The sequence below is a fragment of the Papio anubis genome, chromosome 19 (genome assembly GCF_008728515.1).
Source record: "Papio anubis isolate 15944 chromosome 19, Panubis1.0, whole genome shotgun sequence".
NCBI classification, from domain to species: Eukaryota; Metazoa; Chordata; class Mammalia; order Primates; family Cercopithecidae; genus Papio; species Papio anubis.
Window position 1 is genome coordinate 9745154 of NC_044994.1, and position 26849 is coordinate 9772002.

The following is a 26849-nucleotide window of genomic DNA, read 5'->3' on the forward strand; positions in this document are numbered from 1 at the left end:
AGGATGCTACCACTCCTGGATAATTGTGTGGAGATGCGTTTCACCATGTTGCTTTAGCTGGTCTCAAACTCCTCAGCTCGAAGAGATCCTCCCGCCTGGACCTCTCAAAGTGCTGGGATTACAGAAATGAGCCTCCGCAACAGGCCTAGGTCCATACTTCTAATCCTACATTCCTTTCCTGAAATAAGACACCTTACCTGACATTACAACCATAAGTCCAATCGTTCCCATTCTGTATTTCTACAATAGATATATGTTTATGTCCCTAGTTTAGGTCCTTCTATGTTCCTTTTTTTTTTTTTTTTTGGCCTCTGCACATCATTTTGTTTTCTAAAACAGCCTGTGGCTTCAAGTTACCTCTTGAATATATTCTTAATCTCACTTGTACTACCTCTGCCCTGTTCTCTGGATTTGCAAATGTTCTTTTCAGTGCTTCTCAGACTATCTCTGGTGAGGGACCAGTTTGTTTATTTGCCCTCAATTTGTTGCAGATCAGTGCTTTGGTAAAATGCAACAAAAAAGAATTACTAGAAAGAGGACTTTTTTTTAAGACATACAAAAAACCCATAGTTTTTTGGTTTTTGTTTTAGATTCAACAGGTAAAACACGCTATAAAATTCCTATAAAAGTTCATAAAGGTAGTGTGGACCCAAAGAGTGGGCAGCAGCAAGATTTATTGTGAAGAGCGAAAGAACAAACTTTCCACAGCATGCCAGACGACCCCAGCGGATTGCAGCTGGATTGCCACTGCTGGCTGGAGTGGCCAGCTTTTGTTTGCTTATTTGTCCCCACCCACGTCCTGCTGATTGGTCCATTTTACAGAGTGCTGATTGGTGCGTTTTTACAGATTACTGATTGGTGCATTTACAATCCGTTAGCTAGACACAGAGTGCTGATTGGTGTATTCTTACAGAGTGCTGATTGGTATATTTACAATCCTTTAACTAGACACTGAGTGCTGATTGGTGCGTTTTTACAGAGTGCTGATTGGTGCATTTACAATTCTTTAGCTAGACAGAAAAGTTATCCAAGTCCCCACTGGACCCAAGAAGTCAGCTGGCTTCACCTCTCCGTTCTTGCTGGGAATGGTGGCTCACGCCTCTAATCCCAGCACTTTGGGAGGCTGAGGCAGTTGAATCACCTGAGGTGAGGAGTTTGAGACTAGCCAGGCGAACATGGTGAAACCCTGTCTCTACTAAACCCACAAAAATTAGCCAGGCATGGTGGCGCATGCCTGTAATCCCACCTACTCAGGAGGCTGAGGCAAGAGAATTGCTTGAACCCAGGATGCGGAGGTTGCCCTGAGCGGAGATCGCACCATGGCACCTGAGTAACAAGAGCGAAACTCCGTCTCAAAAAAAAAAAAGGGAGAACGTCACTTTTAAACAAATCAGATGTTTCACTCACTGTAGAGAAGCTGCTCGTTTTCTCTTTTTCTCTTTCTCATTTTCTCTTTCTGTTTTGACCGGACAAGACAAACATATTGGGTGGTGTTTCACCCTCCTTAAGCCTCACTCTTATCTATCACACACCCGCTGGTGCTCAGACCTTCTCAGTGGGTTCTAAATCTTTCCTGGCACTGAATCCTGAGAGTAGAACTGAAACAAACAAAACACCCTTAGGAGAGAAGCGAGGGTTTAGGGCTTAGATAGCAAATCTAGGAAAGGGTGATGTTGGGGAAAATGGAAGGATTTCGTTGTATGAGCTTTGGAGTGCAGAAGAATTGGAAAATGAAGAAGGGGACGATGGAGAAGTGTGAGTTGTGATTTGAATCTCCTTTCCTCTCCTTCAAACAGCAATCTTAAGCCGAGCATGGTGGCATGCGCCCGTTGTCCCACCTATTCAGGAGGCTGAAGGGGGAAGATCTCTTAAACCGGGGAGTTCAAGGCCTTTCAGCCAGATGGAGTCCTTTCAGCCAGATGAGGAAGAAAATCATTTGATTTGCAATGAACACAAAACACAGCACAATGAGACCTGTCTGTAGTTGGAAAAAAACAGCAATCATGAAGATCTGAATTCCTTTCACCTTCCTAGTCCATGATTGGACAGTGTTTTTTTTTTTTTTTTTTTTTTTTTTTTGAGACGGAGTCTCGCTCTGTCGCCCAGGCTGGAGTGCAGTGGCCGGATCTCAGCTCACTGCAAGCTCCGCGTCCCGGGTTTACGCCATTCTCCTGCCTCAGCCTCCCGAGTAGCTGGGACTACAGGCGCCCGCCACCTCACCCGGCTATTTTTTTGTATTTTTAGTAGAGACGGGGTTTCACCATGTTAGCCAGGATGGTCTTGATCTCCTGACCTCGTGATCCGCCCGTCTCGGCCTCCCAAAGTGCTGGGATTACAGGCTTGAGCCACCGCGCCCGGCTGGACAGTGTTGCTTACCGCAGTGAAGCCTCATAATAATGAGTAACGCCCCTCCTCATAACAGCATGGAAGATGGTTCCTATCCTAAAGCTTCATAATAACCAGTAACATCCCTCCGTATAACAGCATGGGAGATAGTTCCTGTCCTCCATGCAGCTCCCTTATTCGAAGTGAGGGGGATCTCAAAATCTTACCTCCTTTGGGTGTTGGGGGCAGGACCACCCTGTTGGAGAAGTCATGTCTCCAGTATTCTCCCTGTCCAATCTAACCATGGTAGATTTCAAGCAGTACTGGAGCTCTGCCAATGTCCCTGTTGAACAAGGTATCCAGAGTTATCCCGATAGATAGCGAAGATGAGCTGACAACAGCCACCAGGTGGCGTCCAATTGCAGTTGGCCTGGGGAGTGTAGGAGTCACATTGGAGGCTCAGGTCCCCAAGGTCAGTCATGCATTGGGAACGATGTGACTTAGCCCCGTGCCCTCCCACCCACATCATCACACTTATCACATCATGGCAGGATTTTTACTGTATGTCATAGCAAATCAAATGATTCTGTATTTGGCTGCATTATCTAGCTTTTTTTTTTTTTTTGGAGGGGGAGTGTTTAGTTTTGTTTTCTAATTGAGTAGAGGCAGGATCTCGTTATCTTGCCCAGGCTGGTCTGCAACTTCTGGACTCAAGCAGTCCTCCCACCTTAGCCTCCCCAAACGCTGGGATGACAGGTGTGAGCCACTGTGCCTGTCCTCACTGTCCAGTTTGGATTATCCACACTGAAAGAAGAAACCAGGGAGAGCTAACAAGAAGCAATATGTAATCCAAAAGGTCAGCCATTTGATGTTGGAATATCTTGAAATATCAGTGGGTGGAATGTCCTGAGAATCCATTTTGAACAAAATAATGAGTTCACACTGTAAAGACATGTCTTAGGAGAAGTGGTACAATGCTCTAGCTTCATTCGATTTTAATAGGGAGAGGTTCTATCCTATTTATGGCTCCCACCCACTCTGGGTCTTCAGCTGAATGACTGAGATGAGCATTACTCCGAGCAGGGCTACCAACACTCATGCCTCTCTGGGAACCAGAGCCGCAGCAAGGTTTGGATACAAGAAACTAAAGTGAGCGAGGCAAAGTATTTACAATGTATATGCATTGGCATTGTTTAGCCAGAGGGTTAGCTTTGGGCTAATGGGAAGAACCTGAGGCTGGCTGGTTCCGCTCCGGACTGCACCTTGCAGGCCCTGTATTTTCCCTGAGTCGCGTTTCCTGTCAGGTGCATTAGCTAAAAAATGAGGAAGTTGACTGCTTATTGTTGAGCTGCATTCAAATGATAAAGATGGGCCAGGCATGGCCTACTGGCTCATGCCTCTAATGCAGCACTTTGAGAGGCTGAGGTGGGAGGATCGCTTGAAGCCAGGGGTTCAAGACCAGCCTGGGCAACACAACTCCATCTCTACAAAAAATAAACAATTAGCTGGATGTGGTGGTGCACACCTGTAGTCCCAGCTGCTCAAGAGACTGAAGTGGGAGGATTGCTTGAGCCTGGTAGATCGAGGCTGCAGTGAGCCATGATGGTGCCACTGCACTCCAACCTGGTGACAGAGTGAGACCCTATCTCTTAAAAAAATAAAAAAGAGGTAAAGATGTGTGTTTCATGAGTCAACACAGAGGGGAGGTTCTCCTGGGCTGGGCCTCTGCCAGTCATCCACCCAGGGAATGAGAGGCAACTGCCTCTGTGTCATGCACCTTGTCTTCCCCTCTCCCAGAGTCCATATGATATTGTAATGTGACATTTGCTTGATTTGTTCCTCCAATACTCAGGCAATCCCTGCGAAATAGCCAAACATTATTGTCTCCATCTATTTTATGGTTAAGGAAATTACTCCAAATCACAGGCCACTGGAACAGCAGGACAGCATAATAGGGTCCTTTTGTTTATTGTTCATTATAGGGTGTTTCCTTTGAGTGGCCAAAGGAAACATCTTCAATGTTGAAGCAAGTATTTCATTCAGTGAGATGGTCCGAGTTGGCAGCTGGAACCGTAGGTAACAAGTTGGGACTGCGTGGCCAGGTCTAGCTAATGTGATGGAGCCACGGTGACACCACCTGCGAGAGTGGGTGGGCTGGGGTGGGCTGGGGAGGAAATGATGGAAGTGTAATTATTTGAATGAATTTATAATAGCTGCTTAAGGAATTGTGCTTCACTGACCGGAGTCCCACTTGGAAACTTAATTCGTTTTTGATCTTTATTTTCTAAAATCATGCTTTACAAATGAGAAACTGAAAGCCAAAGTGTAAAGCTTCTTCAAAACCCTCAGCATTGTAATCAAATGGCTAGATGGTGGGGCTTAGGCTGCTGCTGGGAGCCTCCAAATAGACCTTGACTCCCTTGTACAGGTCCGAAATTGTACTCGGCAGCCTAGATTCAGGCCCCCACCCTTTTTTTAGACCGAATCTCCCTCTGTCACCTAGGCCGGAGTGCAGTGGCACGATCTCAGCTCACCTTAACGTCCGCCTCCCAGGTTGAAGCGATTCTCCTGCCTCAGCCTCCCGAGTACCTGGGATTACAGCATACGCCATCATACCCGGCTGATTTTTGTATTTTTAGTAGAGACGAGGTTTCACCATGTTGGCCAGGCTCGTCTCAACCTCCTGACCTCAGGTGATCCACCTGCCACAGCCTCCCAAAGTGCTGGGATTACAGGCGTGAGCCACCACACCCAGTCAGATTCAGGCCCTTGACTTGACCAAGTTGCCCTAAAGGAAGACACTTTAGGGAGTGGCTCATACAGACGAAGCCCACGAAGACTGATTTATTAGCTAGCATGTGGATTAATTTCTACAATAGGAGACTTTTGTACAGTGTAAATACTCTCAGTGAGTAGTTCTGCTCAGAAACAAGCGAAAATTCGACAAAAGAAGTTTATATAGTGAGCGCTTATCCATAAAAAGACACGCAGAGAGAGAGAGGCAAGGTGGAAGGGAAGAAGGAAGACAGAGAGGAGGAGAAGGGGAAAGACAAGAAAGAGGGAGATGGAGAGAGAGAGAACGAAAAGGAAGGATGACAAGACAGGAAGACAGAGAAAAGTCTTTTCTGAAGACTGAAGGAGGGAAGGAAGGAAAGAAGGGAAGGACGGGGGGAAACACAGAGGGACAGAGAGAGAAAAGAAGGGAGGGAGGAGGGAAGGAAAGAAGGAAGGAAGGTAGGTCAGACAGAAAGAGAGAAAGGTGGGAAGTGGCCGGGCCCGGTGGCTCACCCCTGTAATCCCAGCACTTCTATTTGTCTGTCCATCAAAATACAGGTAACCGTTTCCTTTTCTGTCCTTTGAAAGGAGGCCTAAGGGAGAGGATCTCTTGAGCCCAGGAATTCAAGACCAGCCTGGACAACACAGAGAGACCTCCTCTCTATTTTTAAGAAAACATTTATAAGGGAAGGAGGGAGACAGAAAAAGCAGGAAGGAAAGAAGGAAGGAAGGAAGGAAGGAAAGAAGGAAGGAAGGAGTGGACTTTGATAAACAAGTTGTAGCAGCTATGATGGCGTGTGTACCCTTCTTCCCCAAACACCTCATCCTTGTTATTAGGATCAGAACACGCATCCTCGCAACCTCTTTGCCTGCCTTTTCTCTTTTTCCATGTTTATTATCAACCACTAGAATCTCTTCTAATGAGTTACTTTGCTTAACGTTAGCTATATTTAGTGTTTTCCCTGAAGGCAGAGACTCCCCTCACCTTCTCTCTGTGCCTATACACTTTGTTGGCTGGGAAGGTTTCGACAGAGGGCTAATTGTGTCTAGTTTATGTTGATTCAAATTAATTTCCATTTTAGAAACTTCCATTTCAGAAATTGGTATTTCCCAGTGTTTTTCTCCCTCGGTTTTGTGGAGATGTCACCTCAGAGGAGACTGAAATCACCTCTGGAAAGCAGGAGTCTCAGCCTGTCAATGGAACTTTTTTCCTGTTAAATGTCTCAGTGTGTTTCATGTGCCCTAATTTCCAATGGCTGTCAGTTACAATATCAGAAATTAAAACCCATGCAGAAATCACAGTGTCTTTGTTTTCACTGTCTTCCAGTGTCATCTTGCATTACAACATATAAGAAGACACCACCTCCAGTCCCACCCAGAACTACCACGAAACCTTTCATTTCTATCACAGCCCAGAGTAGCACAGAGTCAGCCCAGGATGCCTACATGGACGGCCAGGGCCAACGAGGAGATATTATCAGCCAGTCTGGACTCAGCAACTCCACCGAGAGCCTGGACAGTATGAAGGCTCTGACCGCCGCCATCGAAGCTGCAAACGCCCAGATCCATGGCCCTGCCAGTCAACACATGGGTAATAACACTGCCACCGTCACCACCACGACTACCATAGCCACCGTCACCACGGAGGACAGGAAGAAGGACCACTTTAAGAAAAATCGATGCCTGTCTATCGGGATACAGGTAACAGCCTCCCTTTCTGACCTTTGAAATAGGAACTTAAAACTAAGAATGTTAATGCTTTTTCTTTCCCGGGAAGATTTGCTTTCTTGCCACTTGGAATCATATACCTATGTATAGGACCAGATTTTCAAGTGATTGGCTGTGGACTCCGTATATTGTTAAATGTGACCAAGAGTATGAAAGTATTTTCTTTGGAGACATTATTAGCAGCCATTATTTTTGTTCTCTAAATTGAATGTGTGACTCAAACTGCAGGATAATTCAAAGAACATGAACACAATCAAACACGAGGTGCTTTTAATTCCTAACACACATTTCTATTTTTAGAAAAAAGAGTGGACTTGCAAGAATAGCCGGGGTCATAGAGCCACATAACAGTATGTTCAACACTATTGAATGACCATATGAGAACAAAAATGCTAACCACTTCCCATAGATGTGGGAGTGAAGGCGAGCAAGACCAAAGTGACTGATAGTGTGGAAAGCAATAACTCACATCACAGCATCATGAGGAAGGAATGTGCACTAGTTTCAGCCTAATCAAGCATTTCATGAAAATGGTGGAAAACTCAGTAGGCTTCTCAGTTCAGTTCACTGTCTTTCTGCTTTTCAAAGATAAGATCAAACTGATTCCACCTTGTTTCTTTTACATCTGTTTAGCTGGGTTACCCTGCTAGAAATGTTCTTCTATCAAAGCAGAAAAATCATCCTCTCTCTCCATTTTTTTGTGCTGTATCAGTCTGCGGGTATCCTTTGAAAAATAACTTCTCAATTTGCTGCTGAATAAATCCATCCACATTGAACCCACTCTAAGTCTAATTTAAAAGCCAGGTGTGGCCAGGCACAGTGGCTCACGCCTGTAATCCCAACACTTTGGGAGGCCGAGGCGGGCGGGTCACCTGAGGTCGGGAGTTCGAGACCAGCCTGACCAACATGGAGAAATGCCGTCTCTACTAAAAATACAAAATTAGCCGGGCGTGGTGGTGCATGCCTGTAATCCTAGCTGCTCGGGAGGCTGAGGCAGGAGAATCGCTTGAACCCAAGAGGCAGAGGTTGTGGTGAGCCGAGATCGCGCCATTGCACCCCAGCCTAGGCAACAAGAACAAAACTCCATCTCAAAAAAATAAAACTAAAAAAAATTTTTTAATGACCGTTTTAACTATTTTTACACGTGCAGTTCAGTGGCACTAAGGACATTCACATTGTTGTGTGACCATCACTACATTGTGTGTGTTTAGTGGTAATGATGCACCCACTAAACTATAACCTCCACAGGGAGCTAGATTTTTTAACACTCAGTCTCAGAATAATAAATATTATTATTTTCACCCAGTAGGATGGAACTAGACTTAAATCCACATATAACATTGGGGAGAAAATTTTTTACTTGAGATGTTATCTCATGTCTTAAATAGTTGGATATTTTAGTGAATAAAAAAATTGTTCTTATTCTTACTCTAATCATCGTACACTGCTATATAAATTATAGCAAAGTACTGAGTACTTTATGTGCCTCTCATTTAACTCATCCAATGACCTTACGGCATAGGTGTTAGGATCATCTGTACCCTACAGATGACAGCACAGAGAGGTTGAAAACCTTGCTCAAGGTCACCTGCTTTTTGTTGGCAGAGCCAAGATTATACCGAGTGTCTAACATGATCACATTATACTACTTCTTTGATGGAGAATAATAAGTAAAAAAAAAAAAAAAAAAAAAAAAAAGACTCAAAATATTCATTGAATTTCATTATACATAAATCAAATTTAAATGCAAGTTCCCAAAATATGTCACACTAGGATCTCAGACTTTCTCCCACGCTTTCCCTCTTAGGGCCAGAGTTTCTAATCCTTTACCAAAACTTTAAATTTAATTCATACCCAATAGCTAAATACTACATCTACTTATTTTACAACCTCCGTGAACTTAGATTAATTACTTAATATTTCTGTATCTCAGATTCCTCATCTGGGAAATGAGAATAATAATAGTCCTTATTTCCTAAGGTGTATTTTGGGTGTAGTAAAAATTAATTGATAAAATATATGTAAGGCTGTAAGCACAGTGCCAGGCGTAAGTGTTCAACAATTATGAGATTTAGCTGTTATGATTCATATTGTCCTTTAAAATTATAATTAGCTAAATATGCTGAACTAAATAATCCATGGCCTCTCTCAATTATTACTTTTTGGACAGAGATCTCATATCCTGCAATTTCTTTTACAATTTTTGAAAGCCACTTTATACATTTAAGTATATTACTCTAGATACAATACTTAAAAGGTGCCATTTGCCAATATTTGGAGCTAAGAGTAAAAAATCACAGAGATAAATTTATATACAATGACTAAAGCTTACAAGATACTAATACTTGATGCAAATGAGCTGGCAGTTCTAGGACCGGTGGGGATGAGGCTTGAACCAGGAAGAGAACAATGTCCTCCATTCTTGTTCTGATGAACCCTGCTTCTTTTCTGTCTCCTTTTTTTTTTAATGCATTGAGGATCATGCTTCTTCAGGGAAATAACTACCATGCATTTTCTGAAAGAAGTTTCATTGGATAGTTTTATACCACCGCATAGTGAAGACACAACATCCTACTTTGGCTGACATCCTAAGCGTTTTTAATTTACATGAGTGTAGTCATATGGAATTGGTTAAAATCTCATCCAGGAAATCACAGACCAGGCTTGCTTCTTAAACGGAGACAGTTTAATATACAAAATTGATTACACAGGTATGGGAAGACTGAGACAGCAATGAAAGGAAAAAGAAGGAAAAGGTGGGGTTACCAGAACTTTACGAGCTCAGAAGGAAGGCCTGGGGTAGCCTGTGCTCAGACTGTGAGATGGCAGAGTCAGGTGGTGCTGGGACTTTGGAGTGGTGCAGAGCAGCTGGTGCATGGGCTGTTGAAAGGAGCTGGAGGGCCAGGCGTGGTGGCGCACGCCTGTGATCCCAGCACTTTGGGAGGCCGAGGTGGGTGGATCACCTGAGGTCAGGAGTTTGAGACCAGCCTGACCAACATGGTGAAACCCCATCTCTACTAAATAAAAAAATTAGTTGGGTTTGGTGGTGCATGCCTGTAATCTCACCTACTTAGGAGGCTGAGGCAGGAAAATCCCTTGAACTTGGGAGACGGAGGTTGCAGTGAGCCAAGATTGTGGCATTGCACTCCAGCTTGGGCAACAAGAGTGAAACTCCATCAAAAAAAAAAAAAAAAGAAAGAAAGAAAGAAAGGAGGGAAGGAAGGAAGGAAAGAAGGAAGGAAGGAATGAAGGAAGGAAGGAAAGAAGGAAGGAAGGAAGGAAGGAAAGAAGGAAGGAAGGAAGGAAGGAGCTGGAGCCGGGTGCAGTGGCTCACGCCTGTAATCCCAGCACTTTGGGAGGTTGAGGCAGGTGGATCACGAGGTCAGGAGTTAAAGACCAGCCTGGTCAAGATGATGAAACCCCATCTCTACTAAAAATACAAAAAAATTAACCGGGTGTGGTGGTGGGCGCCTGTAATCCCAAGTACTCGGGAGGCTGAGACAGAGAATTGATTGAAGCCAGGAGGCGGAGGTTGCAGTGAGCAGAGATTGCGCCACTGCACTTTAGCCTGTGCGACAGAGGAAGACTCCATCTCAAAAAAAAAAAAAAGGAGCTGGAGGGTGGAGCCATAGCTGCCCTCACATGTGGGAATGATGCCAGAAGAAGGTGGAAACAGGAAGGAAGTTCCTTCTCTTCTTCCACCTTCCTTTATTAGAACACAACTGGAAACCAGCCGACAAGGAGGCCTAGGAAATGTAGTTTGGGAGTCCTGGCCTCAATATCGAAGAGCAGCTGAATGTAGAAGATGGGCTTGGGGCTGCTAGACAGTAAGCAAATCACCAAAACAAAGCTCTTTGTCCGATAAATAAATAAATAGCTGTTTACTTCCATCAGTGTGTGTGTTAAAAGGCCTAAAATGGACATGATCCGTATGCAGTCTTTGCTTCTATGTTCTTATGGGAGCAACTCATGGCACTCTGATTCTAGAATACTTAAAGATATAAATTTCTATAGCATAATATGGCACCAAAACAAGTCAAATAACTTTATCCCCAATTGACTCGCGCCCCAGGGCGGGTCGCCATATCGCTGAGCTGGAGTGCGGTAGGCGCGAGATCTCTTCTGGCTCCACCTCCGATTCCCGCCATTCTCCTGCCTCAGCCTCCGGATAACGGACTACTGAAGCCTTGCCGGCGTTTTGTTTTAAAGCTGAGGCGGGGAACAGCATTCGACCTTCCAGGATTCGATGTAATTCTCTGAGCCTCGTGATCTCTGAAAATCTTCAGGATGCCTGGGCAAACCACCAGCGCCCGACTATCTTTGATGCTCTGAGTGATGTTGGGAGAGTGCATTAGTAGAACCGAGCATGGCTTTGGATTTTTAGGGCAAAGTTGTATGTCTAAACTGAAAGTCATAGGCACCATTAAGGATAATTTTTTTGTTTTCTTATAATTACAAAATGAGTAATTCATGTATACAGTATTATTATAAAGAGTTCGTACAGTGCAGGAGTGTATAGAGCAAAATATGAGATTTCCCCTTCTTTCCCACTCCCACCTACTATTTCTACTGTACTCCCCAAAGGTGACACCTGGCAACAGTTGGTTACACTGTCTTTTAGTCTTTCAAGAACAATTCTGACTACAGATGGGTTTCATGTACTACCTTTAGGTCCTGACTCCTCTGTCTCTCGATGGTACATTATGATTTCCATCTATTATCATTTAACTCAAGTTGCAAAACAGATTAAAAGAACAGCTTAATCCTTCACATTATGTGAAATGCAATGGCTTTCTCTATTCTTTTAATGAATAAAAGAAAATTTAGTTATTTGAGATCATACTCTTAAGACTTATTTATTTCCTTTAATACCTGTCCAAGTGTACAGATATGTTAATATTTTATGTTTATGTGAAGAAATAAGTCCAATTGCAGATAATGAAACTTGTCTCTGCCAGGTAAAGTACAAACCAAAGAAATTGTTACTATTCGAAAGAAAGCTTTGAAAAGTAAAAAGGCACATTATTGGCTATGCGCAGTGGCTCACGCCTGTAATCCCAGCACTTTGGGAGGCTGAGGCGGGCGGATCACGAGGTCAGGAGATCGAGACCATCCTGGCTAACATGGTGAAACCCTGTCTCTACTAAAAATACAAAAAATTAGTTGGGCGTGGTGGCGGGCGCCTGTAGTCCCAGCTACTCGGGAGGCTGAGGCAGGAGAATGGCGTAAACCCGGGAGGCGGAGCTTGCAGTGAGCCGAGATCGTGCCACTGCACTCCAGCCTAGGCAACAGAGCCAGACTCCGTCTCTAAATAAATAAATAAAATAAAATAAAATACAGTAAAATAAAATAAAATAAAATGACACATTATCTTGGATTCATAATTTATTGACTTAAAATAATAAAGGAACACTAAGGAGATACTTTCAAAACATTTAAGCCTTGAAGACTTTATTTTGACGGCCTTGAAGTCAACATCAACGTTTATTTGGAAAGAGATTTTTGGAGGGACCTGTCTCCAATCAAAACTAATGAGCCTTACAGAGATGATTTTAATGAATTCCAAAAAGAAGAAATAATCAGTCATGTTTGCCAACCATGACGCATTAAAATTAGAAACGAACACTAAACAGATAACAAAATCTAACCATTTGCAAATATTAAAACATTTAAATAACATTTGGATTACAGAAGGAATTCAAGATTATTTCGAAATAAATGACAGCAGGAATCCTATAAATCATCACTATGGGCTGTGGCTGTAGTTATGATCTAAGAATAATTCCTAGCCCTATATTCTTTCATAATTAAGGAAGAAATATTACATTATAAACACTCAATTTACAAAGCTAGAAAAAGAACAACAGATTCAAAAGAAGGAATTACTAATGATGAAAGTATAGATAAATGCATTAGAAAACAAAACAGAGCAATGGCAATAACAAGTAAAGTGGAATTGATAAACCAAAATTGGTTATTTAAAAATACTAAATAATAGACAAGTCTGATTGAGAAAGGCCATATAGAAATTAACAATATTAGAAATGGGAATAGTATATGACCTTTTGAGAAAATTATAAAAGATTCTTGTGACAACTTAATGTTGGTAAATTTTAACGTCAAAATAATATAGACACTCATGTATATTACCAATACTGATGCAAGAGGGAGTATTAAATCTGGGGAAAGAGGTCAGGTGCAATGGCTCACGCCTGTAATCCCAGCACTTTGGGAAGCTGAGGTGGGTAGATGGCTTGAGCCTGGGAGTTCAAACCAGCCTAAGCAACATAACAAGACCCTGTCTCTACAAAAAAAAAAGAAAAAATTAGTCATATGTGCTGGCACACACCTGAGTCCAAGCTACTTGGGAGGCTGAGGTGGGAGGATCACTGGAGCCCAGGAGTTCACAGTGGCAGTAAGCCGTGATTTGCCACAGCACTCCAGCTTAGATGAGAGAAACCGTCTCTCTAAAAAATAAATAAATAAATAAAATAAAAACCTGGAGGAAGAATAAAGTGCAAAAAAAGTAAAAACAAAACAAAACAAAAAAAACCTTTCACAAATGTTACAGACTTGGATCATTTTAACAGGAAAGGTTTTCTCAGCATTCATGAAGCAAATAATTCCTATGTTATTTAAAGCATTTAATATTACAAGAAAAGATCAAGACTTTTTTTTTTTTTTTGAAATGGAGTTTTGCTGTTGTCTCCTAGGCTTGAGTGCAGTGGTGTGATCTAGGCTCATTGCAACTTCCTTCTCCCGGGTTCAAGCGATTCTCCTGCCTCAGTCTCCTGAGTAGCTGGGACTACAGCCACGCACCACCACGCCCAGAGAATTTTTGTATTTTTAGTAGAGACGGGGTTTCACCTTGTTGGCCAGGCTGGTCTCAAACTCCTGATCTCAGGTGATCTGCCAGTCTCAGCTTCCCAAAGTGCTGGGATTACAGGCGTGAGCCACTGCGCCCAGCTAAGGTTCTTAATATATTTTAATCAAATAAGCATAACTCTAATACCTAAATTTGAAAGAACACAAGAAAAAAGAGTTATAGAATAATATGCTTATAAAAATAGATGTAAAAATTCTTACCAAATTTGAGAATTAATCAAAGTGTATATATATTTTTATAAATAATATACCTTTACTGATCTTTTTGTGGTTCATAAGCATGATGACTGGGTCTTCACACAAACGTTTAAGATGTGAGGGAGACACATCTTATTATAATGTCTGCATATTTCCTGTCCAAAGTAAGAAAAATGAAATAAACATTAAAATAATATACTATTATCAAGTAGTGTATGTCACAGAAATTCAAAGTTATTTTAACCTTTGGGGGGAAAATATGGTATCAAGATAGATAGTAAAAAGTATTGCATTTGGTAAAAATCAAAAGCCATTGCAAGCATCAACATGATAAAAAGCATTTATAAGAAACCAAACTAAAGGCTGGGTGTGGTGGCTCACACCTGTAATCCCAGTACTTTGGGAGGCTGAAGTGGGTGGATCACTTGAGGTCAGGAGTTTGAGATCAGCCTGGCCAACGTGGTGACATCCCATCTCTACTGAAAATACAAAAATAAGCCAGGCATGATGGCGCATGCCTGTAGTCCCAGCTAATCGGGAGGCTAAGGCAGAAGAATCACTTGAACCCGGGTGGTGGAGGTTGCAGTGAGCTTAGATTGCACAACTGCACTCCAGCCTGGACAACAGAGTGAGACTCTGTCTCAAAAATAAATAAATAAATAAAAGAAACCAAACTAAACTTCTACTTGAAGACGAAATGCTAGAGATATTCCAGAGTCAGAAATCAAGTAAGGATGAATATTTTCATAGGCTTATTCAGTGTTGTTTGCCTTTACTGGCCAAGACACAAAGCAAGAAATGAAGTGTAAATATTTAAAAACAAAGCAAAATTGCTTTTATTCATAGATAATATGCATGTCCACCTTTAAAATTCTAGCAGAAACAGGGAGGCTGAGGAGGGAGAATCGCTTGAATCCCAGAGGAGGAGGTTGCGGTAACCTGAGATCGCGCCATTGCACTCCAGCATGGGCAACAAGAGCGAAAGTCCGTCTCAAAATTAAAAAAAAAAAAAACTAGCAGAAACCACTGAAAATCCAAGTGAAAGAATTAATATAAATATAGAGGAATCAATAACTTATCTATATATTATCAATAAACAAAATATAAAAGTACAGAACCCATTCACAATAGTAGCAAAAAGTATAAAACAACACAATTGAACTTCAGAAATAATATGTAACTCCTATTTGAAAACAATATAAAAACTTACCTTAAATAAAATATAAGACCTTCAGGCGGCCGGGAGCATTGGCTCACACCTGTAATCCCAGCACTTTGGGAGGCCGAGGTGGGCGGATCATGAGGTTAAGATATCCAGACCATCCTGGCCAACATGGTGAAACCCCATCTCTACTAAAAAATACAAAAATTAGCTGGGCATGGTGGTGTGCGCCTGTAGTCTCAGCGTCTTAGGAGGCTGAGGCAGGGAAAATCGCTTGAGCCCGGAGGCGGAGGTTGCAGTGAGCCGAGATCATGCCACTGCACTCCAGGCTGGGCGACAGAGTGAGAGTCCTAAGACTCCGTCTGAAAATAAATAAATAAATAAATAACCTCCATGCATGGTCGTGCACATCTGTATTCTCAGCTGCTCAGGGGGCTGAGGCAGGAGGATCACATGAGCCCAGGAGTCTTGGGCTGTAGTGCACTATACCGATAGGGTGTCCACAGTAAGTTCAGCATCAATATGGTGACCTGCCAGGGGCAGGGGACCGTCAGGTTGCCTAAGGGGGGGTGAACTGGCTCAGGTCAGAAAAGGAGCAGGTCAAAATTGCCATGCTGATCACTAATGGGATCAACTTTGTGAATAGCCACTGTACTCTAGCCTGGGCAACACAGCAAGATCTCGTCTAGCAAATAAATAAATAAAATATAATACTGTAATAAATAGAAAATTATTTAATATTCCTACACAGGAATACTACGTAGTAAAAAGACAACAATTTCCTGAAAATGAATACAAATATTTAAAGAAATTCCAATAAAAATTCCAACATGATTTTTATCAGTTGATGGAGGCTAACAGGACGAACTTGACAATTTGATGTTAAGTTTACTTAGAAGTTAATACTCCAAAATAACCTAGATATTTTTGGGTTTTTTGTTCTGTTTTTAAATTACTATTTTTTTTTTTTTTTGAGAAACTCTTACTCTGTCACTCAGGCTGGAGTGCAGTGGCATGATCACGGCTCACTGCAGCCTCTAACTCTCAGGCTCAAGCAATCCTCCTTCAGATCCCGAGTAGCTGGGAGTACAGGCGCATGCCACTATGCCCAGCTATTTTTTTTTTTCTTATTTTTTTTAGAGATGGGGTCTTGCTATGTTGCCCAGGCTGGTCTTTAACTCTTGGGCCCAAGTGATCCTCTCACCTCGGTCTCCCAAAGTGCTAGGATTACAGGCATGAGCCACCTCACGTAGCCTAATTATATTTTTTTTTAAAAAGAACTACAGGAGGAGACTTGCCATATAAAATATCAAGATTGATTACAGAATTTTATTAGGAAAGGCCAGGCACGCAACCAGCACTTTGAGAGGCTGAGGCGGGCAGATCAGCTGAGGATGGGAGTTCGAGACTAGCCTGGCCAATATTGCGAAACCCCGTCTCTACTAAAAATACAAAAATTAGCCAGGCGTGGTGGCACACACCTACAATTGGAGCTACTTGGGAGGCTGAGGCAGGCGCATCACTTGAACGTGGGAGGTGGAGGTTGCACTGAGCTGAGATCGCACCACTGCACTCCAACCTGGGCAACAGAGTGAAACTCCATCTCAAAAAAAAAAAAAAAGATCATATTTAGGAAAAAGGAGAGGGAAGGTCAATAAGCCCAGCAGATCAGTAGGCCAGCAACAGGTCTGTATATATGTGTCACTTAATGACAGGGATACACCTGGGAAAATGTGTTATTAGGTGATGTTGTTGTTGTGTGAACATCACAGAAGGTACACAAACCTAGAAGGTAGAGCATACTACACACTTAGGCTATATAGTACGGCCCATTGTTCCTAGGCTATAAACCTGTACAACTTATGACTATGCTGAACACTGTGGGCCATTGTAACACAATGTTAAGTATTTGTGTATCTAACCATAGAAAATGTACAGTAAAAATATAGTACAAAAGACACAAAGTGGTACTTCTGCCCAGGGCAGTTCCATTATAATCTTATGATCACTATTGTACGCGTGCTGTATCGTTAACAGAAATGTCACTGTGTGTGTCATGACTGTATATGCGAATGCCTATATGAGAATGTATGGGAAAATATATGAGTAAAGTTTGGTATCAGATAAAGCTGGCATCTCAAATAAAAACGGAAAATTAGTTAATAAATGGAGCCAGATCCATTGATAACCCAAGGGAGGTAGTATAGGAGGGTAATATGAGATCTCTACATATGTATCTTCGACACAAACATCTCAGGATGGTGGATTTAAGAATTAAATACGAGAAAAAGATAACATGAAAGCATAAAAGAAAATACAAGAGGACTTTAAAAAAATATGCTTAGAGAAAAAGCCTTTCCAAACCATAAAAGCTGGATGTGACTACCTAAGATTCTCTCCAATGAAAGGCAAAGTTCAAAAGACACATGATAAACTTAGAGAAAACATCTGCCGTATATGTAACAGAGAAAGAATTTAGGTTCATAAGATATAAAGAAATCCTATGATTAAGAAAATAAAAAACAGCCTAATTAGGGAGGAGACTAGTAAAGGATATGAACAGACAATTTACAGATAGAAACAAAGTCAATACATATTTTTGGCCGGGTGCAGTGGCTCACGCCTGTAACCTCAGCAATTTGGGAGGCCGAGGCACTCAGATCATGAGGTCAGGAGTTCGAGACCAGCCTGACCAACATGGTGAAATCTCGTCTCTACTAAAAATACAAAAATTAGCTGGGCATGGTGGCACGTGTCTGTAATCCCAGCTACTTGGGAGGCTGAGGCAGGAGAATCGCTTGAACCCGGGAAGCGGAGGTTGCAGTGACCGAGATAGAGCCACTGCACTTCAGCCTGGGTGACACAGCGAGACTCTGTCTCAAAAAAAAAAAAAGTATGTGTGTGTATATGTGTATATATGTGTGTGTGTGTGTACACACTTTTTTTTTTTTTTACTTGTGATACATTAGCAAAAATTTAAAAGTTTCCCGATATTTAGTACTGGTGAAGGTATAGGGCATTGGAAACTCTTATGCACGGACTATGAAAGGATGATAAATGATTTGATGAGATATCCTTGAAAGTTGCACATGCTCAATATTTTCCACCTAGGATTTCTACTTCTAAGAATTTTTCCTAAACAATATTTGTACAAATATTCAAAAGGATACATATGAAATACTATTTGTAGTATCATACATAATAGCAATAAAAAGCAAATTACTTTGATGCCTATTGCTTAGTCATTAAAAGAAATATCCTCATCCCTATAATCCCAGTACTTTAGGAGTTGGGGCGGGAGGATTGCTTGAACACAGTCATTTGAGGCCAGCCTGGGCAACATAGGGGGACCACCCCCTACAAAAAATAAGAAAAATTAGCTGGGCATGGTGGCATGTACCTGTAGTCGTAGCTGCTTGGGAGGCTGAGAAGGGAGGATTGCTTGAACCCAGGAGGTTGACGCTGCAGTGAGCTGTGTTTGCACCACTGCATTCCAGCCTGGGCAACAGAGTGAGATCCTGTGTCAAAAAAAAGAAAAGAAAAGAAATTCTTCTGTAGTCAACAAAAGGACTGAGTTGTATTTACTGACACGATAAAATGTGCAGAGATAGTAGTAGTGTTAATGAATAAAGCATTGCAGAAGAAACATACATAGTATAATCTCGTGTGTAATTTCAGTATTAATAATCATTTAAATATATATATACATTTAGACATATATATAAAAGGATATAGACAAATATACATCAAATAATTGACAATGATTCTTAGACTTTCTTTTTCTACATTATATATTTCTGTATTTTAATTTTATGTAGCTTAAATTGAATTGTTTTTATATTTAGAAACAACATTTCTTAAACACATAGTAGGAAAAAGGAATAAACCTAATAATTCTAAAATTTTCTTCAAATTTGGATTGGGACTAATCTGTTGCATAGGTTATTAGTTCTATATGGGCATATTTTCTATATAGCTGTAATATACACATAGCTATTTAGAAACTATGGAGTGATATTCAAAGTCAATTCTTTATTTAAGGGGAGAAAGATGAAGACACTCTATGGTTTATCTTAATAAGGTTAATATCTAAATCTCCCAATGTCAACAATTATAATTACAATACATAAATTTTCCTCTTTATTTTGTATGTTGTTATCTTCAAATTCAAAACTTCCAGGCCAGGCATGGTGGCTCATGCCTGTAATCTCAACGCTTTGGGAGGCCCAGGCAGACAGAACACTTGAGATCAGCAGTTTGAGACCAGCCTGGCCAACTTGGCAAAACCCTGTCTCCACTAAAAATACAAAAATTAGCTGGGCATGGTGGCACACCTGTAATCTCAGCTATTCGGGAGGCTGAAGCAGGAGAATCCCTTGAACCCGGGAGGTGGAGGTTGCAGTGAGCCAAGACCGCACCACAGCACTCCAGCCCAGGCGACAGAGGGAGATTCCATAAAAGAAAAAACTTCCGAGAACACATTTCCATGTAGACTCCATTCTAATACAGCATTTACAGTAAGATACTTAAGTCTAAGTACAGACTTGCAAATCTATGGAGGAATCATAGACATTTATCAGCTACCTTGAGAGTGAATAAAATTGCGTTTTACTAAGAGCAACAGAGTCAAAGAGCATGCAGCGAAGGTAGTGTTGGCTCTCAGAAAATACACAAATACTGACTAAGGAGGTTACAAATTACAAAACATTCCAGTAATATTAGAGGTCTTTCTGATAAAATGTCATGTTCATTTTCCAAGCAAGATGACTGAAATGGAACTACTCTGATGATTTCTCCAGGTGGATGATGCTGAAGAACCTGACAAAACAGGAGAGAATAAAGCACCCAGTAAGTTCCAGTCCGTGGGAGTGCAAGTAGAAGAGGAGAAGTGGTAAGTCCACGTGCATATGCATCCTCTTTTGTCCTGATGTTGTGAAGTAACGTCAAAGTATTTTTCCCCATGATAAATCTACAAAATTCAATGATATTTTCCACTAAGTTTTGGGAGTATTTAAAGGGTGAAGTTGAATCAATATTAGTTGATTCTCTCCTGTAGTTTTAATACTAGAGACCACTCCATTTGAGTTTTACTAGAATAGTACTGTAAGCATATTACACACATATAAATACTGTGTGCAGTACTCTTGGGTTGCCAAACTATACCTTTGGGGGAAAAAAAAAAAACCTTCCCATTTTTATGAGAAGAAAATTTACCTTATTTCTATTTCTATTCCCAGCACTTAATAGTGTCTGGTGTTTATTGTGTGCTCCATGAATGATGAATGAATGAATGAATGAATGAGGAAGATATTCCCTATCATTATCCGGAATCACCAGTCCTTTAGATTACTCTTTACCTACTTTAGAGCCTCAGTATCTATAAATGGGAAATGTAGGATTTCATAAAATTACAGAATTTGGGGTCAATAATTTCATTTTGTAAATGAGAACTTGATGGAGAGAGGCGTGTGAATTTCTCAAACTGGGAGGTTCCTGGTGGGTAGAACCATGTTTTATTGATAGTAGCGTCCCCCAGCTTCCAGCGTTGTGATTCGCACCTACTAAATATACAATAAATGTTGGCTGAATAAAGTAAAACTGGAGTTATGGTAAGAGAAAACGCTCTAAATTATAAATCAGTGTATCATCTCAACTTTGCTACTAACTTTCTGTGTGTTAATTAGGAAGAATCATTTGAATGTCACCTATCCATCCTTCCATTATCCATCCATTCAATAAAATCTATGGAATGCCTCCTATATTCAAGGCTACATGTAACATAAACTGAAAATCTGAAAAGGAGGAATTTATCAGTTTATGGAAGTGGTCCTGTTTTAGAACCTCTCACTATTGATTGACACTGTACTTTTAAGAGGTGTGTATCTATATCATAGACATATAGTTAACATATTTATTAATAAAATATATCATATGTGTATGTGCTTTATATATATATAGTGTATGTGTGTATAATATGACAAAAACCTTAATTACTTTTGCACCAACCTAATATAATTATGCAATGCTGGAAGCCCAGAAACCTGTACAATCTTCTGGAAATAAATATGACAAAAGTTAGCAATAATTATACATCTATCCATACCAATTGACCCAAAAGTCACACTCATGGGGCTTGAATTAAATTACTCAATGAAAGGTAAACAATTGTGAAACATTATTTATCATTGTAAAAGAAAAACACTAATTATCAAATAACCACTAATAGCATGCTTTTGTAATTTATAGCACCTCACCAAGGTAAACTATTATACAGCTATTAAATATCATTTTATTTAAAAGGTGGAGAAGCATGGGAAAATTCCCATGATACAATGTTAGGTGAAAAAGTTAAATATATAATATCCATGCATAGTGTTCATGCAGATGGACAAGGACTGAAATATAATACGTATAAATGGTAGGTTTAGGAGTGACTTTTTTCTTCTACTCTAAAAAGTTTTAGTAATCATTATTTTTTTGTTTTTTTGTGTGTGTTTTTTGAGACGGAGTCTCACTCTGTCACCCAGGCTGGGGTGCAGTAGCACAATCTTGGCTCACTGCAGCCTCCACCTCCTGGGTTGAAACGATTCTCCTGACTCAGCCTCCCGAGTAGCTGGGACTACAGGCGCGCACCATCATGCCTAGCTGATTTTTATATTTTTAGTAGAGACAGGGTTTCACCGTGTTGGCCAGGATGGTTTCGATCATCTTGACCTTGTGATCCACCTGCCTTGGCCTCCCAAAGTGCTGGAATTACAGGCATGAGCCACCATGGCGGGCCAATAATCATTGCTTTAATGTCCTACGCATGTTTCTTTATTAAGTGTTTTAGAAAAAGTTTTGAAAGTATACATTTAGTAGACATTAAAGAAAATGTATTCCTCGCCGTGGGCAGTGGCTCACACCTGTAATCCCAGCACTTTGGGAGGCCGAGGCGGGTGGATCACCTGAGGTAAGGAGTTCAAGACCAATCTGACCAACATGGTGAAACCCGTCTCTACTAAAAATACAAAAATTAGCTGGGTGTGGTGGTGGGTGCCTGTAATCCCAGGAACTCGGGAGGCTGAGGCAGGAGAATCGCTTTAACCGAGGAGGCAGAGATTGCAGTGAGCCGAGATCACACCATTGTACTCCAGCCTGGGTGGCAGAGCAGACTCCATCTTAAAAAGAAGAAGATAATATAGTCCTCCATCTCCCACCAGCCCAGCTCGGTGCCTTTTCTCAATGATATAGTTAGTGGTTGACAGCACAGACTCTTGAACCAGAGCACCAAATCCTGGCTCTGCCCCTTACTAGCCAAGGGGCCATAAGCAAATTACTACCCATATTTGTGCTTTAGTTTCCTTATATATAAAAAGGGGGTTGCAAGCAGTTTCCACTATAAGCTAAAAGGAACTCAGAAGTCACCACTCCATCTTAACAAGTAAAAATCTCAGCAAACTAAAAAATCAACATCTCTTTGTGTATCTATCAGAGAAAGGAGGTCACAGGGCACACTGCTTCTCCCAAAATTGGAGAAACAGACAGACAGATACAGATAATTACAACTTACTGGAGTAGAAACACAAGTAGAAATCTCTGCAGGAACCCGCACAAGGTAAGAAAACATAAGCAGTAACTGAAGAATTGTTGGAGGCTCAATATTGACATCTCTGAGAGTTAAAAGCTCCAGCGAAACCCAGTCAGAGGGAGACTTCACACTTTTGTGAGTTTTACCTCCAGGAACTCTACCAGGTCCTCATAGTGAATATCAGAGAAAAAAATCTCCTTGTGCATCCAGGAGGGGGAAGGAAAAAAGAACTGCTTTGAAATATGCCAGCATGTTCTCTTATTCACAAGCCCTGCACGCAGCAGACACTATTTTACCAGAACCTTTTGCTGGCTGGGGTTTTATCAGAGCCTAGAACCTACCTGGGGGAAGGAAAATACTCAGCTCTAGTTCCCTCTAGCCTTCCACATGGGGGAAGGGACATACCCAACCGCAGCCCCCTTTAGGCATCTTGTCCCACATAAGAGAAAAAAAAAAAACACACAACTGAGAAACACTGATGAAGTTCACAGTCCAGGAGCACAGGCTCACCAAAAGGCTGAGACTAATCATATAACTGTAGAGCGCTTTTCCCCCACCTGACCAGTACATTACTAAATGCCAATTTACCACAGTTCCTTTCACCCAGTACGTCATGCCCACTTTTCAAAAAATTACAAGACATACTAAAGGGTAAAAAACACAGTTTGAACAGATGGAACAAGCATCAGAACCAGAGTCAAATATGGCAGGAATGTTGGAATTACCAGGCCAAGATTTTTTTGAAATTATGATTAATAGTCTAAGGGTGCTAATGAAAGAAGCAGAACATGCAGAGAGATGGAGAATGAAAAAGAATTCTAAGAGAGAATTAAAAAGAAATGCTGGAGATAAAGAACACTCTCATAGAAACAAAGAATATCTTTGATGGGCTCATTAGTAAATTGGACACTAATGTCTACATTTGAGGATATAACAATAGAAACTTCCAAAACTGAAAAGCAAAGAGAAAAAAGACTGATAAAAAGTCAGAACAGATTATCTGAGAACGGTGAGACAGCTACAACAGGTGTACTTTATATGAGAGAGGAATACAAGAAGGAGAGGAAGGAGAAAGGAGCAGAAGCAATGTTAGAAGCAATAATAACAGAATTCCCCCAAATTAATGTCAGACACCTCAGATTCAGGAAGCTCAGAGAATACTAAGCAAGAGAAATGCTGAAACAAGCAAACAAACAAACAAAAAACAAAATACTACACCTGAGCATATCGTATTCAAACTTCAGAAAAATAAAGGACTTTAAAAATCTTGAAAAAAATGAGAGGGAAAGAACATCTTACCTATAGAGGAGCAAGGATAAGAATTAGGCCAGGTGCAGTGGCTCACACCTGTAATCCCACAATTTTGGGAGGCTGAGGTGGGCAGATCACTTCAGTCCAGGGGTTCGAGACCAACCTGGGCAACATGGCAAAATCCCATCTTTACAAAAAATTATCTGGCTGTGGTGCGTACCTGCAGTCCCGGTCACTCAGTAGGCTGAAGTGGAAAGATTGCTTGAGCCTGGGAAGTGGAGGTTGTAGTAAGCTGAGATCACACCACTGCATTCCAGCCTCAGTGACAGAGAGACCCTGTCTCAAAAATAAACAAACAGAACAAACAAACAAACAAAAAAGATAAAAGATAAGAGTTAAATCTGGCCAGGCGCAGTGGCTCATGCCTGTAATCCCAACACTTTGGGAGACCAAGGCAGGCAGATCACCTAAGCTCAGGAGTTTGAGACCGGCCTAGCCAACATTGTGAAACCCCGTCTCTACTAAAAATACAAAAATTAGCAAGGCATGGTGGCAGACACCTGTAATCTCAGCTACTCCGGAGGCTAAGGCAGGAGAATTGCTTGAACCCAGGAGGCAGAGGTTGCAGTGAGCCGAAATCATGCCATTGCACTTCAGCCTGGGCAACAAGAGCAAAAATTCCATCTCAAAAAATAAAAAATAAATAAATAATTATATCTGTGTAGTCACAGTTACTCAAGAGGCTATGGTGGAAGGATTGCTTAGGGACAGGAATTCAAGTCTATCCTGGGCAACTGATAGGGTTTGGCTGTGTCCCCACCCAAATCTCATCTTGAACTGTGACTCCCAGGATTCCCACATGTTGTGGGAGGAACCTGGCAGGAGGTGACTGAATCATGGGGGAGGGTCTTTCCCGTGCTGTTCTCATGGTAACGAGTGGGTCTCATGAGATCTGATGGCTTTAAAAATGGGAATTTCCCTGCACAGGCCCTCTTCTCTCTCTCTCTCTCTCTCTCTCTCTCTCTCTCTCTCTCTTTTTTTTTTTGAGACGGAGTCTCCCTCTGTCGCCCAGGCTGGAGTGCAAAGGCCCGATCTTGGCTCACTGCAAGCTCCGCCTCTCGGGTTCACGCCATTCTCCTGCCTCAGCCTCCCAAGTAGCTGGGGCTACAGGTGCCCACCACCACGCCTGGCTATTTTTTTGTATTTTTAGTAGAGATGGGGTTTCACCGTGTTAGCCAGGATGGTCTTGATCTCCTGACCTCGTGATCCTCCCACCTCGGCTTCCCAAAGTGCTGGGATTACAGATGTGAGCCGCAGTGCCCAGCTACCCTCTTCTCTTGCCTGCCACCGTGTGACATGTGCTTTTCCCCTAATGCCATGATTGTGAGGCCTCCCCGGCCACGTGGAACTGTAAGTCCAATAAACCTCTTTCTTTTGTAAATTGCCCAGTATCAGGTATGTCTTTATCAGCAGCATGAAAACGGACTAATACAGCAACATAGCGAGGCTTAGTCTCTATAAAAACACTCCAAAACGAAAAAAATTAAAAGAAGTATATCCAACTTATCGGAAACCATGCAAGAACAGAGTGAAGTTTTTTTTTTTTTTTTGAGACAGAGCCCCAGCTGGAGTGCAGTGGCCGGATCTCAGCTCACTGCAAGCTCCGCCTCCCGGGTTCACGCCATTCTCCTGTCTCAGCCTCCCGAGTAGCTGGGGCTACAGGCGCCCGCCACCACTCCCGGCTAATTTTTTATATTTTTAGTAGAGATGGGGTTTCACCATGTTAGCCAGGATGGTCTCGATCTCCTGACCTCATGATCTGCCTGCCTCAACCTCCCAAAGTGCTGGAATACAGGCGTCAGCCACCATGCCTGGTGTGAAATATTTAAAGTACTAGAAGAATAAAAAAAGCAAAAACACCCATCTAGAATTTTGTACCCTGTGAAATTATCCTTAAAAGTGAAAGAAAAATAAAGACTATTTCAGATAAATAAAAATTGAGGGAATCTGTTGCCAGCAGACCTTCAAGAAATGTTAAGAAGTTCTTCTGAGAGAAAGAAAATGACATAGGTCAGAAACTAAAATAAAAACTTTCATTTTTCTCTCTCTCTTTTTTTTTTTTTTTTTTTTTTGAGATGGAGTCTCGCTCTGTCGCCCAGGATGGAGTGCAGTGGCAGGATCTTGGCTCACTACAACTTCCGCCTCCCAGGTTCAAGCAATTCTCCTGCCTCAGCCTCCCAAGTAGTTAGGATTACAGGCACCTGCCACCACATCTGGCTAATTTTTTTTGTAATTTTTTTTTTTTTTAGTAGAGACGGGGTTTCACCATGTTGGACAGGCTGGTCTCGAACTCCTGATCTCTGGTGATCCTCCCACCTTAGCCTCCCAAAGTGCTGAGATTATAGGCATGGGCCACTGTGCCCGGCCCATTTTTCTCATTCGTAATTGATCTAACAGATAAGTTTGTTCAAAATACCAATAGCAAAAATGTATTTAAATATATGTACATTTAGTTATTTATGTAAAAGTGAAATGAATGGCAGCAATGATACAAGGAATAAGTGGTAGGAATTGGAAATATTTAGTTATTACAAAGTACTCACAAAACCTGTGAAGTGTCATAGTGTTATATGAAAGTGGATTGGGGCCGGGAGCGATGGCTCATGCCTGTAATCCCAGCACTTTGGGAGGCCGAGGCAGATGGATCACGAGGGCAGGAGTTCAAGACCAGCCTGGACAATATGGTGAAACCCCGTCTCTACTAAAAATACAAAAATTAGCTGCGTGTGGTGGTGTGTGCCTGTGGTCTCAGCTACTCGGGAGGCTGAGGCAGAAGAATCGCTTGAACCCAGGAGGCAGAGGTTGCAGTGAGCTGAGATCACACCACTGCACTCCAGCCTGGGCAACAGAGCGAGACTCCGTTTAAAAAAAAAAAAAAAGGTGAATCGGATTCGT

General features: G+C 41.7%; 1 protein-coding gene and 1 non-coding gene across 5 annotated transcripts in view; both read left to right on the forward strand.

The window, feature by feature from the left end:
- Positions 1–26849, forward strand: part of DLGAP1 (DLG associated protein 1) — a 310310-nt gene that overhangs the window by 216822 nt on the left and 66639 nt on the right. For 2 of the 4 annotated variants that reach the window (XM_031658924.1, XM_031658925.1), the window contains 2 exons: positions 6428–6801; positions 19873–19964. In XM_031658924.1, the coding sequence (XP_031514784.1) occupies positions 6428–6801; positions 19873–19964 (466 nt within the window). The remainder of the gene's footprint in view (positions 1–6427; positions 6802–19872; positions 19965–26849) is intronic. The other 2 variants (XM_031658926.1, XM_031658927.1) reach the window with 1 other exon arrangement.
- LOC116271551 lies at positions 13973–14076 on the forward strand. Its single transcript, XR_004180176.1, has one exon. It is a non-coding gene; the product is annotated as a small nucleolar RNA U13 (small nucleolar RNA).